At 42.0% G+C, this 22,086-nt stretch overlaps 1 protein-coding gene across 1 annotated transcript in view; it reads right to left on the bottom strand.

Moving 5' to 3' along the window:
- Positions 1-22,086, bottom strand: part of dusp22a (dual specificity phosphatase 22a) — a 119,492-nt gene that overhangs the window by 17,710 nt on the left and 79,696 nt on the right. Inside the window, exons 6-7 of the mRNA XM_052028491.1 lie at positions 8,461-8,535; positions 8,188-8,359 (exon numbers count right to left, since the gene is read on the bottom strand). Coding sequence (XP_051884451.1) covers positions 8,188-8,359; positions 8,461-8,535 — 247 coding nt within the window. The remainder of the gene's footprint in view (positions 1-8,187; positions 8,360-8,460; positions 8,536-22,086) is intronic.

Below are 22,086 nucleotides of genomic sequence, written 5' to 3'. Positions count from 1 at the left end.
TGAGTTACTCCAGCATTTTGTGTGTTGCTCTCTAAGCTCTTACTCGTGGGCACATTTTGTTACTACCTTTCCTACATTGCAACAATCTGTAAAAGCAGGTCTCCCACCATGAACTGTGCCCTTCAATCACCCAAAAATAAGCAATTCTTTAGAAGATGCTACAAAAGTTGTGTTACCACAGAGGGAGAGGATAGCAAAAATTGTAGAAGGCAGTAATCCATCTGCAGATGAAGGGGAGGTGGATAATCTACTGCAGTTTAAACCACTTGGACAGAAATAGGCAGAGAAGCATCTTTAAGAATCATTTTAAAATGCCAATGAACGTCATGAAACGGAAGATAAATGTATTAACTGAGACACAAGAGACTGCAAATGCTGGAATTTGGAGCAACACAAAAGGTGCTGGAGGAACTCAGTGGGTCGGCATCAATGGACAGTCGACATTGGACTGGGTCCAGATGAAGGGTCTCAACCTGAAATATTGACTGTCCCTTTCTCTCCATAGATGCTGCCTGAGCTGCTGAGTTCCTCCAGTGCTTTGTGTGTTGTAATGTATTAACTGATCTCCTTTTAATATAATGCTACATTACTTATGGCCTACCAAGAAATATGGAAATATAAGACATCAGTAATGGGAACAGGAGATGGTTGTATCCTAGCCACCATTCAGTAAGATCATGGCCGATCTGACCAATTATATGCCACATCTTGCTAACTTCCAGTTCCTCTATTATCCAAAAATTCTTCTCAGCCCCAAATATACTCAATAACCCAACCTCTAGAACTGTGGTGGACAGAATTCCAGAAATTCACAACCTTTAGAGACAAGTGTGCACAAACACCATCTCAAATTCGTCGATGACACCACTGTTGTTGGTAGATGGCGATGAGGAGGCGTACAGGAGTGAGATAGATCGGCTGGTTGAGTGATGTTGCAACAACAACCTCGCCTTCAACATCAGCAAGACCAAGGAACTGATTGTGGACTTCAGGAAGTCAAGAGAACACACACCAGTCCTCATTGAGGGGTCAGCAGTGGAAAGGGTGAGCAGCTTCAAGATCCTGGGTGCCATCAATATCTCAGAGGGTCTATCCTGGGCCCAACACATTGATGCAACTATGAAGAAGGCATGCCAGTGGCTCTACTTCATTAGGAGTTTGAGGAGATTTAGTATGTCACCAAAGACGCTAACAAATTTCTATGGATGTATGGTGGAGAGCATTCTGACTGGTTGCGTCACAGCCCGGTATGAAGCCTGCAATGCACAGGATCTCAAGAGGCTGCAGAGAGTTATAGACTCAGCCAGTTCCATCATGGGCACAACCCTCCCTACCATCAAGGACATCTTTAAGAGGCGGTGCCACAAGAAGGTGGCATCCATCATTAAGGACCCTCACCATCTGGGACGTGCCCTCTTCTCATTACTACCTTCAGGGAGGAGGTACAGGAGCCTGAAGACCCAAACTCAATGATTCAGGAACAGCTTCTTCCCCTCCATCATCAGATTTATGAACGATCTATGAACCCATGAACACTATCTCATTATTCCTTCTTTTGCACTATTTATTTATTTTTGTAATTTATAGATTTTTATGTCTTTGCACTGACTGCTGCCGCAAAACAACAAATTTCACGTCGTATGTCAGTGATAATAAATCTGATTCTGATCCTGAAGTAGTTCCTACTCATCTCCATCTTACTGGGTTGAAACTTTATGCTGAGCCTATGCCCCCTTGCTCTAGGCTTCCCCATAAGGGCAGACATCCTCTCAGCACCAATGCTGTCAAGCCCCATCGGAATCTTATATATCTCAATATCACCTGTCATTCATCTTAACTCCGATGTGTATAGGCCCTTCCTGCTCAATTGTCCCTAATAAAACAACACTTTATCAATCTACACTGCCTCCAATGCAAGAATATCCCTCTTAAATAACAGGACCAAACCCGTGCACAGAACACCAAGTCTGGTGTCACCAAAGCCCTCTACTGGGATTCCTACTTTTCACTCCAAACTCTTTATGATAAGCTTTCTTTGCCCTTCTTAAGGAGCTGTTCGGAATGCAATAGAGTTGAAAAGTTAGTTAATTATGGCATATTCGTTTATTGAATCAGGGATCCTCAATTTTAATTCCTTCAAACTCAATAGGATGTTCAATTAAGCAAGAAGTAAATTATCTCTAATAACAACCAAACTCTTTGGTTAATGTTTGAAAAGCATCAATATGGGCTAAAACCTTGCAGAATCTGTGATTGGCATTCTTTTCTCCTTTTGTATGTTGTCTTAAAGGTGTACCACCACAGTTCTCCTGTCTGGTAAACAAGAAATCTGGGATGTTGTGGATGTAACTCAGACCTCTAACCAAAGGCAAACCTGAAGGGCAGTCCAAATAAAGTGATTGCAGCAATGCAAAATACTTAGCTTCAACCAGGAGAGGAGCAATTCATGGCACTCTTAGAAAAGTAATGATCATCCCTCTACCTATAAGAATGGATCAGTAAGGCCGATATATAAATGAAGGAAATAATAACAAAAGGTTACAATCTGGCCTTCATATTGTAAACATAACCCATAACATTACAGGAAGATTTTTGGAAATACCATCCTCACTGAGGTAACAAGGCTGCTTTGTGGATCATCCACCATTATATAAACTGCCTAGCTTTCATTTAGTTTGGCCTGTTTTAAGCCAAGTTGAAAATCCACTTTCACTTTGAAATATAAAAGTAAGTCTCTGTATGACTGAGAAAACTCCTCGGAATGATTCACCGGTCCCAGATCTCCTGACTCCATGTTTTAATGCTTAAGGCTCCGTTATAAGTCATGAAACACTTATGGGAAACTGATACTTTTAGGTGCTTTGTCATTCTTCCAGCTCTACGTTATTACAGATTGCAAGCTGACTCAATTTGGTTGAGTTTTTTAAGGAGGTAACTTAAGAGCTTGATGAAGGCAGGGTGGTAGATGTTGTCTGTATGGACTTCCAGAAGGCATTTGACAAGGTCTTGCATGGTAGGTTGGTCCAAAAGGTTAAGGCGTGTGGGATCCAAGATGAGCTAGGTAATTGGATCCAAAATTGGCTTGGTGCTAGGAGGCAGATGGTAGTGGTTGGACAGATCTTTTTCTGATTGGAAGTCTGTCACCAGTGGTGTACCATATGGATTGGTGCTGGGACCTTTGCTGTTTGTGATATATTAACAATTTGGATCTGAATGCAGAAGGGTTGATTAGTAAGACTATGGATGACACGAAAAATAGACAGCAACATCTCCGCCACGATTATTCTCACCACTTGTGCTCCACAAGGCTGCATCCTCAACCCTCTACTCTATTCCCTATACACTCATGACTGCATGGCCAGATTCCGCTCTAACTCCATCCACAAGTTTGCAGATGATACCACCGTAGTGGGCCATATCTCAAATAGTGACGAGGCAGAGTACAGGAAGGAGATAGCCCAGTGGTATGGTGTCATGACAACAACCTTTCCCTCAATGTCAGCAAAACAAAAGAGCTGGTCATTGACTTCAGGAATGGGGGGGTGGTGCACATGCTCCTGTCTACATCAATGGTGCTGAGGTCAAGAGGGTTGAAAGCTTCAAGTTCCAAGGAGTGAACATCACCAATAGCCTGTCCTGGTCCGACCACATAGATGCCACAGCCAATAAAGCTCACCAGTGCTTCTACTTCCTCAGGAGGCTAAAGAAATTTGGCAGGTCCCCATCAACCCTTACCAAATTTTATCAATGCACCATAGAAAGCATCCTATCTGGATGCATCACGGCTTGGTATGGCAACTGCTCTGCCCATGACGGCAAGAAACTGCAGAGAGTTGTGGACACAGCTTAGCACATCAAGGAAACCAACCTCCATCCATGGACTCTGTCTGTACTTCTCACTGCCTCGATAAAGCAGCCAGCATAATCAAAGACCCCACCCATCCTGGACATTCTCTCTTCTTTCCTCTCATATCGGGCAGAAGATACAAAAGCCTGAAAGCACGTACCACCAAGCTCAAGGACAGCTTCCATCTCGCTGTTATAAGACTATTGAATGGTTCCCTAGTATGATAAAATGGACTCTTGACCTCACAATCTACCTTGTTATGACCTTGCACTTTATTGTCTACCTGCACTGCACTTTCTCTGTAGCTGTTACACTTTGTTCTGTATTCTGTTATTGTTTTATCTTGTACTACCTCAATGCACTGTGTAATGAATTGATCTGTACAAACGGTATGCAAGACAAGTTTTTCACTGTACCTCAGTACAAGTGACAATAATAAAGCAATTCCAGAATTGGTGATGTTGTGGATAGTGAGGGAGGTTGTCTAAGGCTACAGCACAACGTAAATCAGTAGGAATCACTTGGGTGGAATATTGGCAGATGGAATTTAATCCTAAATGAGAGGTGATTAATTTGGGAAGTTAAATAGGGATAGTGTAGCGGTTGCTACCGCGGAATAAAACAAGACGCTACTCGGAGGATTGCCAAACAAGAACTGGTTTATTTTCCCGCCTTGCGCGGGCCCTTTAAGGGAGACTGTTCCCGCCCAAAACAACCGGCAATGACGTAAGTACTATGTCATCAAGACTTTCCCGTGTGCGGGTTCTCCCCGTCGCTCGGAAAGACGAGGCCCGCCACCATCTTGGGCCTCGTCGCTCCGACGCCGCGCGACCCGACTGCCGAGCCGGTTCGCCCGACTAAACGGTGAGTCGCCACAATAGGACATATAAAGTAAGTGGTAGTGCACTAAGGAATGTTGACGAACAGAGAGCCCTAAGGGTCCAAATCCATTGTTCCTTTAAAATGGCAACATAGGCGGATAGGGTGGTGAAAAAGGCAAATAGCCTTCATAGGTCAGGATATAGAATATAAGAGTTAGGTCGTTATGTTGCAACTTTACAAAACACTGTTTAGACCGCAATTAAATACTGTGTGCAGTTCTGGTCACCAAACTAATAGGAAGGGTGTGATTGCACTGGAGAGAGAGTTGAGAAAATGCAACAGGATTTTGCCTGGATTGGAGGACTTTAGTTATGGGGAGAGGTTGGTTAGGCCAGCCATGTTTTCCCTACAGCAAAGGGGACTTAGGCATGGACCTGACAGAAGCATACAAGATTATGAGAAGCATAGGTAGAGTAGATAGTCAAACATTTTTTCCCATGGTAGGGGTATCGAAAACAAGAAGGCATAGACTTAGCGGTAGAGGTAGGAGATTTAAAGGGGATATTAGGGGTACATTTTTTAACACAGAGTGGTTGATATCTGGAACAAACTGCCAGAGGAGGTGGTGGTATCTAATTACTATGTTTAAGAGGCATTTATACACAAACTTAAATAGGCAAGGCATAGAAGGATATGGTTCTAATGCAGGCAAATGGGATTAGCATAAGTGGGCAAAAAAAAAGGTCAGCATGGACATGGTGGGCTGAAGAGCCTGTTTCTATGCTGTAAAACTCTAGGACTTTCAAATAATTTTCATTTTGAGATTCATCATCTCATGCTTTAAAGACTATCTTAATCGGCAATGACATTTTCCCTTGTACTTTTTACCTCTGTTTTCTGCCAATTCAATGCTTTCCCTTTCAATAACATTAAACTCCTCAAATAGATGCACTGAAAACAGAACAGCTCTTTTTTGTACTACAGAATAGCCTACCATTCTGGTTTAGTAATGAGCTGTCAGTCCTATGCAAGCATCAACATTGTGTTCCTGGTGCTGGATGTAAGGTTGTTTTCAGCAACACAAACTGCGGTTGATTTTTTTTGTTAAAAAATGCTTATGCTCTTCAAACATATTTAATATTTCTCAAATCAAAACTAGAAGAAAACACTTACTTTGGTTCCCAGGATCAGAAAATCCTTGGTTAGATCGTGACAGGAACAGTTTCAAGTAAACACAGCCCATAAAGTCTAACAGCCCTATTGTAAGTAACCCTTCATTATCCTGATGACCTCCCCTCTCTTCTGCCGAACTTTCTCAACGCCAGTTAATAAAAAGCAGCAATAGGCCATTCCACCTCTTGTGTTTGTTCTGCCATTCAGTAAGATCATGGGTCCTGAATGGCCAACCCCTTCTTCTGAGACCATGAGCCCTGATTGTAGACACTTCTGCATTTGGAAACACTAACTCCTCATCTACCTTGTCAGCCCCATTAGAACTTTGTTCTTTTCAACTCAAGAGGGCACAGGTCCCATCTGTTTAATCTCTCTTTATACAAAAATCTCACCCTCTCAAACATTGCCTCCTCCAATGATCGTTTTCACTTCTTGTAGCTGGACTCATGTTCCTTATAACCCAAAAGTTGGATGGCTGAAAATTTCCATCCCAATTCAGCCTTCCGATCGTTTAGGATTCACACAAACCTAGGAGACTTGCTATACCCCATTTCTCACCAGAAGGTGAGGCTCAGATTATTAATGGGCTAGACCTATATTAAATATCAAATACACAAAACATATAATTAGGCAAATGACCATACTTCCAAAGCCAGATTCTGTTCCTCTTAAAGTAGCTAAAAGATTGTTCCTCATGCTGAAACACACGCCTGTCCTCACGATTTTTTTTTACTTCACCCAGGAATGTCATTACTTTCTACACTTTCTATGCAGGGCAGCAGAGTGGCGCAGCTTCGAGAGCTGCTGCCTCACAGTTCCAGAGACACAGGTTCAATCCTGATCTCATGTGCTGCCTGTGTGGAGTTTGCACATTCTCCCTATGATTGGTTGGGGTTCCTTCGGGTGCTCTGGTTTCCTCCAACATCCCAAATGTGTGTGGGCTGGTAGGTTAATTGGTTGCTGTAAATTGCCCATAGTGTGCAGGTGACTGGCAGAATCTGCAGAGAGTTGATGAGAGTGTGGGGAGAATAAAAAATGGAAATAAGGTAGAATTAGTGTAAATGAGTGGTTGATGGTCGGCCTGGAATCAGTGGGCTGACGTCCTATTTCAGTGCTGTAGGATTCCATGATTCACTCTCTCTCTCTCTCTCTCTCCCTCTCTTATATCAGACAGACACTTAAGTATCCTACTAATGGTTAAACTGCCTGGAATGCACCATGAATCCCGTGCATACATAAGAAAAAATGCGTATTAATGGTTTAATGTTTCCTGTGCCAATCCCTTCTCTAGGTTAAATAATCCACATAAGCTGCCGTTTATTGAATCTAAACATTGGCTTCCTGGCTTAATTAACACATTAGTACTCAATGTAAGTTGAATACAAAGGCTATCTTCAGGAACCTGGAGCCAGCCAGCCGTGTTAGAGACCTTAGAGGAGACCTTAGACAGAATTTAATGTACGGTATTTGTATACGAAGAACATTGTCTCTCTACATATTCTACAGTCACAAAATCATGGCGTTTGTTACATCCCTTAAACCCCCCATAAATCTACAGTGTGTCTTTTCTGTGACATTCTGTGAGACAGTGCCTAAAAGATGTAGTTAATTTTCCAACTGTGCTTGACTGAGGTATTCCTACATTACGCTGTACAAAACATTATGCCAGGAGTTGGTTACACCCCATTGTCCTTTTTCTCCAAAGTATAGAGAGGCCTTGACCATATCTCTTTTATTTTCCAAACTTCTGCTCTCACCCCACAGAGCAAAGACAGAGAGTTTCCATGATCCTCACCTTTTATCCCTCTAACCTCTGCATTCAGTGGATCATCCTTTGCAATTTCCGCCACTTTCAGCAAGATTCCAATTCACAACCAATTCAGAGACATCCCCTTTGCCTTATCCATCCCTCCCTAGCCTTTGCTTCAGTATAAAATTACCTCGCTTTTTCCCTTTTTTGATAAAGTGTCTTTGACGTGAAACAAAAACCCTTTCTCTTTCCACAGATGCTGCCTGACCTTCTGAGTGTTTCCAACACTTTCTGTTTTAATTTCAGATTTTCAGCATCTGCATTTTTTTTCATTGTTAGGCAACTGGCAGCATAGTAGAAGATAACCTAAGTGGACTATGGCCTTTTTCCATCTAACAGTTCCTTTACAATGAATGAAGCATTATTATCCATGTTTTCAAACAGCAATTACTTACTGAATGTTATAGACAGTGGAAGTGTACATTACAGTGTATAAAAATGGCACATCAATTCATAGATTTAGAGATAACATCTGACTTCCATCACATCTTTTGCCCTCAGAAATGCCAGCTCATTAGTCCCAAGTTACAGTTACCTCTTTTACAAGAGTTGCATCAAACTCTTGGAGCTGTTGCTGGAAGCTAATGTTTGGGCTGGCGTACGATCGGACAGACTTCACTGCGAACAAACACTCCTCCCAGCTATAGTCAGTCACCGTCATGAGGTAAGCCACCACCATGGTTGTGCTGCGTGAAACTCCAGCCAAGCTGTGCCATGGGAAGCAGTGGGATGATAAAGAAGAAAATGTAAGATTAAATTAAGGAAACAAAACATCCATGGATTGAGACGTAACTGACATGGCACCTACCAATGGACGATGCACCCTCCACCATGAATTCGGCTTTCATGGATAAACTTGATACACTCCTTAAAGTACTGTATTCTAAAAACATAAATCAATGGAGAAACTTGATACATTCCTTAAAGTATTGTATTCTAAACACATAAATCAATGAAGCATTTCAGTATTTTTCAACACAACAGAGGTACAGAATACATGAGCAGAAAGGTTTTGCCAGAACCTTATAAAACATTTGTTAGGCTGCACTAATGTACAGCAAAAAATTCTAGTAACCTCATTATAGAAATATAAAATGTTGGTAATCGGGAAAAATTGGATAGGTTGGAAAAGAGAAGGCTAATTGAGGTATGTAATATTATTTTAGGTCTTCATAGTGTAAGCACAAGAACAGTAAAATAATAGGAGGAGGAGAAGTCCCCTCAAGCCTGTCCCGCCATTCCACATGATCATGGCTGGTCTATGCTGGCCTCAACTCCTCTTCTGTGCCAATAGCCCATAGTCCTCAAACCCCTGGTCTTTCAAAAATGTATCTACCTCTACCATAAATGCTTCTAATGATCTAACCTCCGCAACCCTCTGGGGCAGAGAATTCCAAAGATGCACCACAATCTGTGAAAAGTAATTTCTACACACTCCTGTTTTAAGTGACCAGCCTCTTATCTTCTAAATCTTGTAAATCTTCCACCCTCATTCAAGACTCTCCCATTAGAGGAAACAACATCTGTTCTGTCAAGCCCCTTTAGGATCTTATATGACTCAATAAGGTCACCCCTTATTCTTCTAAATTACAGAGAATACAGACCCAAACTGTTTAGTCACTTTTGATAGGATAACTCTCTCATCCCAGGAATTGTCCTGGTGAATCTGCTTTGGACTGTCTCCAATACTACTATATCTTTTTTAAGTAAGGGGATCAAAACTATGTGCTGTACTCCAGGTATGACCTCACCAACACCCAAATACATTTTTAACAAAACCTCCCTACTTTAAAATTCCAAACCCTTTGCAATGAAGGCCAAAAGGCCGTTTGCCTTCATAACTACATGTTGGATCAGCCTACTAACTTTTTGTGATCCATGCACTAGAACCCCTAGATCCCTCTGTATTTCACTCAATTACAGTCTCTCCCCACTTAAATAATAATCCACCTTTTAATTCCTCCGACCAAAGTGCATGACCTCACACTTTCCCACGTTAAATTCCATCCAACAAGTTTTTGCCCTGTCATTCAATCCATCTATATCCCATTGCATAGTCACAATATCCTCATCACAACATGCCCTTCCACCAATCTTTGTGTCATCTCCCTTTGCAATATGGTCAATAACTCTGGGTAATTGGTCAAAAGAGGGCAGTTGACAAGAATTCAGAGGGTGATGGAAGTCTGGAAGTCACTACCTGAAGGGATAGCAGAGGCAAAAACCCTCATGACTTTTAAAAAGCACTTGTACATGCACTTACACTACAATAACATTCAAGGCCACAGTACCACAAACGTGAAATTGATGTTACACTGGATAGCTCTCTCTGGAACAATATGGACATGATGGGCCAATTTATCTCTCTTAATGGCATAAATTACACCATGCACAAAATGCAAGGTAGGCTCTTTTGAACTATGTTGCATTGCTTCTCCAAGAGTGCTCTCCTCCTGCAGTAAACCATCATGAAGAACTCATAACATGGAAGTCATCTTGCTGTGAAATTGGTCTTTGCCATTTTTGGAAGGAGGCCCATAGTTTTGACCGCACTTTGATTTTCCATTGCCATTGAGCAGTTACTGAGCCCACTGGGTAAGGGTGTCATTTTGCTCTGTATCTGTGTTGAAAAGGGCATCATTTACTGACCAAGGAGTAAATGTTCCTCAACGGTGCTGCTGTCAACAATATTCTGAATAAGTCAGTAACAGAAATAGTCTTTTATTTATAGCTAAGAATCTTTTATCTCCAGAGATTGCAAAGGTGACACAAACTCAGAAATATTCTAAAACGTGTGAATCTAATCATTTCTGCACACTTAAAAGATGCAAGCCTAGAAAATGCTAATGACAAACAAAGCTGCACACAGTCACATGGCTTTCTGTTTCCTATTAACAATACAATATATCAAAATTACTCTGTTAGAATGTATAAAGCTTTCCGCCACAATTATGCTGTCATGTGGGGAAATTTCATATCTTCCTAAGAATATTATTTATTTTGTGTAATTGCCTCAGCAATTGTTTAAAATAAATCTGAAAACTGCCTCTGAATCTGACTGTGCTGCTGGACTGGAATTCCTTGAACAGTCCTATCGGACTGTTTCTTGAAGAGGTCAGAGAATGACTGTTTCTGGGGATAGTACTCTGGAGTTAAGCAATGACACGTGTTTTCAGCTGTAACTTCAGACCCTGGAATTGAGTCCCTTAATCTGCCAGTCATCTCAAAGTGCACTTTTATACAAAAGGTAGTTGAGGGAAGGTTGGAACAATCCTGATGAAGTAGCAATAAAATAATTACCAAAGGCAATTTAATTTAAATTTGCTGACTCAACTAAAGCAATTGCAGGTTTTAACTTGGTAGTGAGGCTGCAGTAATTCTTCCCAGTATATAAAGTTAAATTTACAGATAAGTATTAAATGCAAAGTGATGAGATTTATGTTTCTGTGCCTTACATTTTCTGCCAGTCCTTACCCGTCAACCAACTCCCTTCCCTACTCCCCGCCATCCAATTCCTTGAAGCAATCGACCCCGAGTTGGACATAGTTTATGTGGCACCAAGGACAGATATTATCCCCTTCCTCATCTGTGGAAAACATAATTTTTATGCTGTGGTACAGTTCAAAGCCTTTTCTTGTCTTGCAGATAACTCATCCCCATTCTAACCAACTCTGGTTCCTGGCAAAGAAACCCCTGCAAGCCTAACTTCGTACAGACAGAAGACTCAGACAATGATGGAAAGTTCAGGAAAGCCAACAGCAAAGAAACAGAACAAAACTTGGACTGAAAATAAGGCTGGTTGCTCTCTCTAGCCCAGGAAGCTCAAGGTTTCCAGAGTAGAGCAGAAGTCTCAAGTACTTAACAATGCCAATTGTGCATTTCCTATACTACAGTCTCCTATTAACTCCCAATTAATGGGAGCATTGAATAAGCCCCACTGAACTATCCACTTTACCCAGCGGTGGAAAATATTCATTATCTCACAATTCAGCAAATGCACATTTGTAGGCAGCAATCAAAACCTAATGCTGGAAACACTCAGCAGGTCAGGCAGCATCTGTAAAAATATAAAAAGAGTTGAAGACCTTCATCAGAACTTATCTTACACATGCTGAGCTTTGGAACAGACTGAGGGAACTGCAATCTAACAGAAGTGACAGTAGATCCTCCTTTAGGGAAAAGGGTTTTTAATTACTACGACAAAGGAAGAAACCATTCTGCCCATTGGATCCATGTCAGCTCCCAACAGTACAATCCCATTAGTCCCATTCCCTGTCTTTATTTCCCTGTATCCTACAACTTATTCTCTTTCACATGGTCATCAACATCCCCTTGATTCTTTAGGCATTTATCTATACCAAGGATAATTTATATTAGCCAGTTAACCAACCAGCACATCTTTGGATTGCAGGAGGAAACCAAAGCACCCAGCAGAAATTGTTTTGATCATGCAAACTCCACAGACAGCACCTGAGGTCAGGGTCAAAGCCGTTGACTGGAACTGTGAGGCAGCAGCTCATTCTGCTGCACTACCATGTCATCCATCATAGCGCAGTGTTTAGCGGATTGGTATCTTCTATTGCTGAGATATCTAGAAAGAGAGGTCACAGTCTCAGAATAGAAGGTAAGATATTTAGGACTGAGATGAGGAGAAATTTCTTCACTCAGAGGGTGGTGATCCTATGAGAATTCCCTACCAAGAAATGGCAAGGGGGCTAAGTCACTGACTCTTGACCTCACCATCTACCTCGTTATGACCTTGCACCTTATTGTCTCCCTGCGCTGCACTTTATCTGTAGCTGCGACACTTTACTCTGCATTCTGTATTGTTTTACCTTGTACTACCTCGATGCACTGTGTAATGAATTGATCTGTATGAACAGTCTGCAAGACAAGCTTTTCACTGTACCTAGTGACAATAGTAAACCAATTCCAATATACTCAAGAAGGAGGTAGATTTATAGACATGAAAGGGATGTGGGGAAGTGGTACTGAGGCAGAAGATCAGTCATGGTCACAATGAAAGAGCAGGTTCCAAGGGCAGAATTTTGCTCCTATTTTTAATATGTCCATGCTTAGTCTTTCCTCAAAATCATCCTTCTGATCACATGACTCCACTTTATGATTCTTCTCTGTCCTATCTCTGAGACGTCTGATTCAGTGACCAAAACTAACGATCTGAGTTGATTTCACCTTTAAGACAAGCATTCAGTCATATATTCTACCATTTGGGCCACTTCAACATTCTGTTTGCTTTGGGGATGGCAATGCTATTGCAAACATACTAAATACTTCAAGAAAGTTCATCAAATGTTTGAATTCCTTCATGCACCCAGAAATTGGAGTCACCTTTTTCTGGTGCACATAAAAATTGTTGAATGTAGTACTATGGCCAAACTGAGCCCCTCAAATATATCACAGAATTGAATGCATACAAGTGAATGACAGTGCTAGCATGGTTTCAACCCAAAAAGATGCATTAAATTTTGATGGATGTAGGTCCCTATGTAAGCATGTCCAATTTATCTCAGTTGCAATAAAACCTGAAAATGCTGGAAGCACTCAGCAGGTCAGACAACATCTGCAGAAAGAGAAACAGAATTAATGTTTCAGTGGAAGACCCAATTACAAGTATATAGTTCATGAAAGTGACATCACAGGTAGGGATGGTGGCGAAGAAGGCATTTGGCACACTGGCCTTCATCAGGGCACTGAGTTTTGGAGTGGGGATGTTATGCTGCAGTTGTACAAGACGTTGGTGAGACCGTACTTGGAGTATTGTGTACAGTTTTGCTCGCCCTGTTACAGGAAAGACATTATTAAACTGGAAAGAGCACAGAGAAGATTCACAAGGATGCTGCCAGAACTTGAGGACTGAGTTATAGGGAGAGGTTGGGCAGGCTGGGACTTTCTTTGTTGTAATGATTGAGGGGTGACCTTATAGAGCGCACAAAATCGTGATGAGTATAGATAGGGTGAATGCACGTAGTCTTTTTCCCAGGGAAGGAGAACTATAAACTAGAGGGCACAGGTTTAAGGTTAGAGGTGAAAGATTTAAAAGGGACCTGAGGGGCAACTTCTTCATGCAGAGAGTGGTGTATGTCTGGAACAAGCTGCCAGAGAAATGGTTGAGGCAGATATAATAACAGTATTTAAAAGACATTTGGATAAGTACATGGATAGGAAAGGTTTAGAGGGATATGGGCCAAACATGGGCAAATGGGACCATTTTGGTGGGTACCATGGTCGGCATGGACAAGTTGGGCCAAAGGGCCTGTTTCCATGCTGTATCACTCTATGACTCTATGACCCTTCATCAGAAGTATGAAAGGGAGAAATAAGTTAGTTTTAAACTGCAGAGAAGTTAGTGGAGGTCTGGATAGGACAAAGGGAATATCTTCGATAAAGTGAGATTAGGCGTGCCGTGGGGTTAATTGGAGAGGTCATCTGGTTGCTAGGTTAATGGCGGAGTTAAGAGAGAAAAAATGGAACAAAAGCAATGAGATACGAGAATAGAGACAAAGGAACGTGAAAAGGTACAAAATGCAGGGCTGTAGGACATGCCCAGCAGAGCAGCCTGTGCTAATGAAGAGGGATAAACTGAACCAATATCACAGATAGATGAATTATAGAAGAAATGGTCAGTTCTGACACAGATAGATGAAGTGAGTTACCTGAAGCTGTCGAACTTGATATTGAGTGCAGAAGGCTGCAACATGCCCAGACAGGTGAGGTCCTCAAGCTTACTTTGGGGCATTGTTGTAACAGTGCAGGAGATCAAAGACAGATAGGTCAGAGTGGGAGTCTGATGGAGAATCAGAGTGACAGGCAATAGGAGGCTCAGGGTCACCCCTGCAGACTGAATGCAGGTGCTCTGCAAGGCAGAGACCCGATCTGTATTTGGTACCTCTAGTGAAGAGGAGACCACATTGTGAACACTAGATTGGAAGATGAGCAAGTGAATAGCTGTTTCATCTGAAAAGACTGTTTGGTTCCCCAGAGTGATTAATGTCATAAACTGCTCAGGTAAATTGCAGGGCTAACACTATCCAAGCATGTGACATGGCTGCGAAATCACTATTTCCTTGAACAGCACTATTTATTAGTAATAGAATCAACAGGCCTTATGGCCCAGAGGGGTCCCATCCAGCCCATCAAAATCTCAACAGCTCTTCATAAGAGCTGTCTAATCGGTCCCACATCGCCCTTCAACAATTTCTCCAGTTTTGATGGTCCAAAGACGTACGGGTTAGGAAGTTGTGGGCATGCTATGTTGGCGCCGGAAGCGTGGCGACACTTGCAGGCTGGCCCCAGAACACTCTGTACAAAAGATGCATTTCATTGTGCGTTACGATGAACATGTGACTAATAAAGATATCTTATCTTATGATCTGACTGCTACTATAGCAAAGCCTCCAAATGGAAAGTAAAATCTTAATCTTACAACTGAATCTCCTTCTGCCTCCTTTGTCAATTATAACATTAGTATTAAAACAGCATGAGCTTCACACAAAAGCCGTATTAGATATGGCCAAGCATATTTCTAAAAGATGAATCAAAAAGCAACCTACTCACAGTTTGGAATGTCATTTACAACAAAGTAATTCATCCTTTTGTGTAAATCACTGTGCTATTTGTACTTTACTAGTTTGATTGTAAAAGAAAGAATGAACAGCTCTTGTGTTCTGTAGCCAAGGATACTGTTAAACCATTTCCTGATACAGTACTAAAAGACATGACTTGCCTTGCTATTTCCAGCACTTCAGGAATTAACAGTCTGTTATTCATTCAGAAGTAATTTTGAATGAAATGGGCTAAAAACTTGCCTTAGGTTTTCTCTTTTTGGGGCGAATAGGGTGAGATGGACAATGGATCTGTGCCCACAATGGTCACAGAGGTAACACTTCAACAACGTAAGGATTGAGAAGCTGTGAGTTCACACTTCCAAAAAAGCTCAAAGGGCGGCTCCAGTGAGCAGTTCACAAAACTGAGGAAACAGTGGAACCTTATTGAGGCGGCATTGGGGAGCTGGGGAGGGAACGAGCCAAAGAACTGTTCTTGTGATGGAAGGAAACCAGCATGTGACTGAGACAAGAAGCAGTGATTCCTGCAGCCGTCAAACTCCCGTATACTTACAAGAACAGGCAGCAAATCCTTGATTTATACAGCTGCTTTATGGCAACTGGGTTTCCTAAACACTTCATTATTCATCAACAACCTAAATTTAGCTCTTGTAAGTCTTCTATTTAAGCTGTATGTTATTCTACTGTACAATGGAAGTGGCAATTTTGGGAAAAAAAATTATGTGTGCCTGACCTTCATGTGTGCACTAAATGTAGGACTATGTTGTACTTGGGCCAGGACTGAGAGCTGGGGGAGAGCAGTGGAGAAGGAGCTCAAGGCCAGGAGCTGGAAATGATGAGAGCAACATCAAACATGGGCAGCGTATGAAAGGGTGATATCAGTGACATCAGAAATAGGGCAAGAAAGGGGAGCACTGGAGGACAGCAACTGGGATAAGCTAAGATAAAAACCCAGAAGAATTAAACAAAAAACTAGTTAATAAAACTACAACTGATCAATTAAGTAAAAGCTTTAACAAAACAAAAGCAAGGATTGTGAATTTGGACTACAGACCTAAGAAAGCTGGTAAATTTTAGTTTGTAATCTAGCGAACAGCACAGGACAAGGGTCTTGACCCGAAATGTCAACTGTCCATTTCCCTCCACAGATGCTGCCCAACCCGCTGAGTTCCTCCAGCAGCTTGTGTGTTGCTCCAGATTCCAGCATCTGCAATCTCTTGTGTCTCCATCTCAAGTTGGTTGAATTCACACCCTGTGCCAAGTGGGAACACCAGGATGCTTCTGGAGTCCTGGAGAACTGCATGTGCGAGGAGTGTCATCAACTGGAGGGGTTCAAGCTCTGGGTTTTGGAGCGAGAGCAGTAGCTGGCATCACTACAGTCATCTGTGAGGCTGAGAGCCAAGTGGATGGCATGTTTCATAAGCTGTCCACCTGAAGCATGAACAGCTGGACACACAGAAAGTTCAGACAGGTACTGCAGAGGTGTCTAGAGTGCACTGGTATTCATCTCTAAATGCTGGCATGGGTGATGATTCTTCTCAGGAATACAGTCAAAATTAAGTCTGTGATATCATGGGTGGCTCAGTTGTATATTCCAGGATAGAATATGCCTTCCTGGGATCAAGAATGTCACTGAGCAGCTACGTCACCTTCTGACAGGTGACCAAACACCATGGCCCATAATAAAACAGATCAGGCCGTATCTGTGGTGAGAGAAACAAAGTGAACATTTCAGGTCAATGACCTCTCATCAGAAAGGTCTGATCTTTTGGGGTGCGCATCATTCTACATGGTGCTAAGAATATGTTGAAAGTGGTCCAGGATTGAGTGTTGAGTGAGAGCAAAAGAGCAGGAGATCAAAGGATGGCTTGAGAGGAGGTTGAAGCAGGAACTGATGAAGGTAAGACAAAATGTTAGCAGAAGCTGATAAGGTGGTAACAGTGACAGCAGAAATAAAAAAGTCAAAAGTCGAGTTTATTGTCATATGCACAAGTACATGTATGCACAGGTGCAATGAAAGACTTACTTGCAGCAGCATCACAGGCACATAGCATCATACAAGCAGAGTAAAGGAATCACCATGAAGCATTAACTCTGCTTCTCTCTCCATAGGTGCTGCTTGACCTGCTGAGGGTTTCCAGCATTTTCTGTTTTTAATTCAGGTTTCCAACATCTACAGTTTTTAGCTTTTCAAACATTATGCCTATCTCAGTGCCAATGACCAAAGGCAGAAAGAGGTATGAGCTCCTGCAGTTAAATTTTAGGGAACTCGGAAAGACAGCATGCCGTGGATTTCCAGTTATGTAACATGCTTGTGAACACAGAAATAGGAGGATCAGGCAGATGGATATACAGTTGGAATGATGATAGCTGATTCAGCATGTTGGATTCCTGAGGTTTGGAACTGATTCTGGCACCAGTATGTGCTTGGCAGGTTGCACCTCAACAACCCTATGATCAACATCATTGCAGCAGGATGAATATCATTGTAAGGAAGTTTGTAGTGCTGTCGGGAATCGAGCTTGGCAGGAGGGTGGGAAGTTGAATGGGAATTTATAAGATCAGGAGCCAAAGGCTGGGAATTTGTAAGTAAGTTTGGCAGTGGAAATAAAGGCTAAAGAAAGGACAACAAAAGGGAGTTCAACACACACAAAATGCTGAAGGAACTCAGCAGGTCAGGCAGCATCTCTAGAGAGAAATAAACAGTCGATGTTTCAGGTCGAGACCCTTCATCAGGACAGTAAAAAGTGGATAAGAGGCAGTAAAAAGGGAGTTGGCAGTTTTGAATGATGTATTCTGCAATGCAGTGAATCCAGGGAATATGTCACAGGACACAAACACATGCATAAATGGATGATATCATACTTACTGGAAAAGAGTCTAAAGGGAAGCCAAGGTTAAGAGGATTAATAGCCTTTGGGGTAGAGAATACCAGAGATTCTAAGAGAAGAAGGTCCTCTTCATCTCTGTCTTAAGTGGACAACCCCTACACTCTGCAATTCTCTCCAAGTATGTCACCACCTTCCTACCTCTCTGTCTTTAAGACATTCCCTTTTAACCAACATCTTTGACCTCCTGCCTTAACATATCAGGGCTAGGCATCATTTTTTGTTTGATAGTATCAAGGAGTCATAGACTCATACAGCATGGAACCAGGTCCTTTGGCCCAACTGGTCCATGCCGACCAAGATTCCCATCTAAGCTAGACCCACTTGCCTGCGTTTGGCATGTATCCCTCTTTCCTATTCATGTATTTGTCCAAGTGGCTTTTAAATGATGTTAATGTACCTGCCTCAACCACTTCCTCTGTCGGCTCGTTCCATACACTGACCACCATCTGGATCAAAAAGTTGATCCTCAGGTTCCTATTAAATCTTTCCCCTCTTACCCTAAAGTCCCTGCTTGCTCAGTCCCTCTCCTTAACTCAATTCCTTCAGTCCCGACAACAATCTTGTAAATCTCCTTTGCACTCTTTCCAGTTTAATGGCATCTTTCCTATAGCAGAGTGACCAAAACGGAACACAATATTCCAAATGCGGCCTCACCAACATCTTGAATAACTGCAACATAACCTCCCAACTTCTATACTCAGTACCCTAACTGATGAAGGCCGGCATGCCAAAAGCCTTTTTCACTACCCTGTCCATCTGTGGTGCCACTTTCATACTGTAAGAATATAAGAAGTACAAGAATGAGCAGGCTATATGGTCTCTCAATGCTGCTCAACCATTCAACATTATCTGATCTTAACTTCAACTCCATTTTCCTGCCTTATCCCCATAACACTTGGCTCCCCTTCAGACCAACATGACCTTGAATATATTCAATACATCAGCCTCCAATGCTCTCTGGGGTACAGAATTCCAAAACTTCTCCTCCCTCTGAGAGAAGAAAATCCTCTTGAACTCTGTCTTAAATGGACAATCCCCTATGCTGAAACTATGCCCCCGAGTTCTGGGTCTATCCTGTCAAACCTCTCCAGAATCCAAAATAAAAATATAGAACAATGGAAACACTTAGCAGGTCAGGTAGCAACTGTGGAGAGAGAAACAGAATCAACATTTCAAGTCAATGACCTTTCATCAGAACTCCTTAGAATCTTACATATTTCAATAAAATCACCTCTCATTTTTTTTAACTCTATTTGGTATTGGCCTAACCTCCTTCATTGTCCTTTAGACAATCCTTTTAATGCTAGGAATCAACCTAGTAAACCTTCTCTTATCTGCCTCCAAATCAAGTATATCCTTCCTTAGATAAGACGAAAGTACTCCGGTATGATCTCACCAAAGTCCTGTGCAGTTGCAGTAAGGCGTCACTGCACTTATACTCCATTCCTTTTGTAATAAAGACCAACATTCCCTTCATATTCAAATTAATTGCTATATCTTCATGTTAATTCTCTGTCTTTCAATTGCAAAGACACCCGGATTCCTCCACACAGCAGCATCCTGTAGTTTCTTTCCATTTAAGTAATATTCTGCTCTCTTTTCTACCAAATTGGATATTATTTCCTTAAAGCAGCTTGGGATGTTTTTGCCATGTTAAGGCAGCAACATAAATAAAATTTGTTGGTATTACTGAAACAAATCCTAAAAAAAAACAGGTCACTCCAGTGCATTGAGAATGTGGTGCTGTTGATAAAGTCAACGTGGACTTCAGTATGGTCTTTGACAAGGTCCTACTTGGCAGACTGATTGAAGAGAGCACATGTGATCCAGAAGCGATCTGAGGAAGAATTTTTCACCCAGGGGTAGTTGGAATCTGGAACACATTGTTTAATGGGGTGGTGGGGGCAGAGACTCTCAAAACATTTAATAAGTACTTCAATGAAGCACCAAGGCATTAAAGGCTACAGACCAAGTGCGGGAAAATGGGATTAGTATAAGTGGGTACTAGATGGTCAGCATGCAGCATGAAGAACCTGCCTCGTGCTTCAAGATCAGATCAAATTGTTGATGCCTTCATAAAATCAAATCTTTTCAGAGTGAGTTCAGCATCTTTAAAAATAGTTGAGTTGCTAAGCACAGTTTACTGAGCTTATAAAAGAAGCAGGGGAAGAAAATTCTAGTGGCTCCGATCAACATTTTCTGAAGTATGGTACTGGAACTCTGGAACACTGTCAACTGGTATTTGTTTTAAAAGAGAGAAACGGACAGCCAGAGTAATTAAGAACAATCAGATAGTAAGGAAATTATTTGATAAAATTGTATAAAGTGAAGAGCGATTGGGTGGCAGGCTTTGGTGGAGGCATCAAGGACTAGAGGTCATGGGTGTATGATAAAGGGGAAGATTAGCTACATGTGGAAAAGCTTTTTTTACACAGCATGTGGTTGAAATCTGGAATACACTATCCGCAGATGTATTGGAGGTTAGTTCCATTGCAGGCATCAAAAAGGAACTGAATGAATATAATGGTGGAGAAGAATTTCCATGGCTGCAGAGAGAAGGCCAGTGAGTTGCTCTAGTAGAAAGCCATTGCAAACACAATGGGCCAAATGGCCTCCTTCTGTGATATAATGATTCCATTAATCTGTTTCCATTGGAATAATGTCTGAGGGCCCATGTAAATAACCAGTTAAAAATGTGCAGAATAACCAAGGACAGCACAAGTTCATTAAGGGAAAGTCACGTCTAACTAACTTAATTGAATTCTTTTAGAAGGAAGACTGATGACATGGACTGAAGGGCTTTAACAGGGGCCCACACAGCAGGCTGCTCAGAAAAGTACATAATGTGGAACACAAAGGAAAGTGGCAAATTGGATCTAAAATTGGCTCAGTGGCAGGATGCAAAGGGACACGATTAACACACATTTAGTGAACAGGAGTCAGTTTGCATTGACGTTCCATGGGACTCAGTCTCAGGTGCCATACTGAAGTTCTGAAATTTGGTAGAGAGATACTTTAGTCATAAATTCAGAACCTCATCTCCCACATGTGGGAAGAGGAAGACATGCTGGGGATCTCAGGAATGCCGTAATAGTGACCAAGAACAAGAAAGCAGACAGGTCTGATTGTGGTATCTAAGGGGATTCTCCCTGCTGTCATCATCATCACCAGGACTCTCCTCAACTACCTCCTCCTAGTGGCTGAAGGACTGTTCCTGGAATCACTAGTGTGAATTCCACCCAGAAGCACACAATGAATATGTTCTTCAATATGCTAATCTCCAAAAGAAATGCAAGGAGAATCATCAACCAGTGTACGTGGCCTTTTTGACCTCAAAAAAACCTTCAGCTCCATCAATCAAGAAGAACAGTGGAGCATCCTCCTCATATCTGGCTGTCTCCATCTTACATTTGCTTTACAGTGAAATGCAAGCTGCGATCCTAACCAATGGGTCCACAACAAACCCAATCTTAGTACAGACTGGTGTCAAGCAAGGCCGTGTCATTTTCCTAAATATTTCTCACTGCAATGCAGCCCCTGGAGTGGAACTTATAACTGGACAAACGGGAAGCTGTACAACCTATTTCACCTCCACTCCAGAACCAAGGACAACCCAACTTCAATCATATGCACATATTCAGAGGCTGAGTTCCAAACCATTGTCCACTGTAGCAAATGAGAGAATGCACCTCACACTTAACATCTGCAAAGTAAAGGGACTCTACCAACTGCCCCTTCTATGCAGACCACCTTCTGACAGTAAAGATTCACAATGAGATCCCATGAAACGTGATCCCCTTCCCATATCTCAGAAACCACCTGTCAATGAAGGTAGATATCAGTAATGAAATTCACCACTGCCTTCAGTGCCAGCATAACCTTTAGCCAAAAGGGGAAAAATATATTTGCAGATCAAGATCTCAAACCTGGCACAGAGCTTCTGATCTATCAGGCAGCAGT

Source organism: Pristis pectinata, chromosome 13, assembly GCF_009764475.1.
Source record: "Pristis pectinata isolate sPriPec2 chromosome 13, sPriPec2.1.pri, whole genome shotgun sequence".
Classification (NCBI taxonomy): domain Eukaryota; kingdom Metazoa; phylum Chordata; class Chondrichthyes; order Rhinopristiformes; family Pristidae; genus Pristis; species Pristis pectinata.
This window is presented reverse-complemented; position numbering and strand designations above follow the sequence as displayed.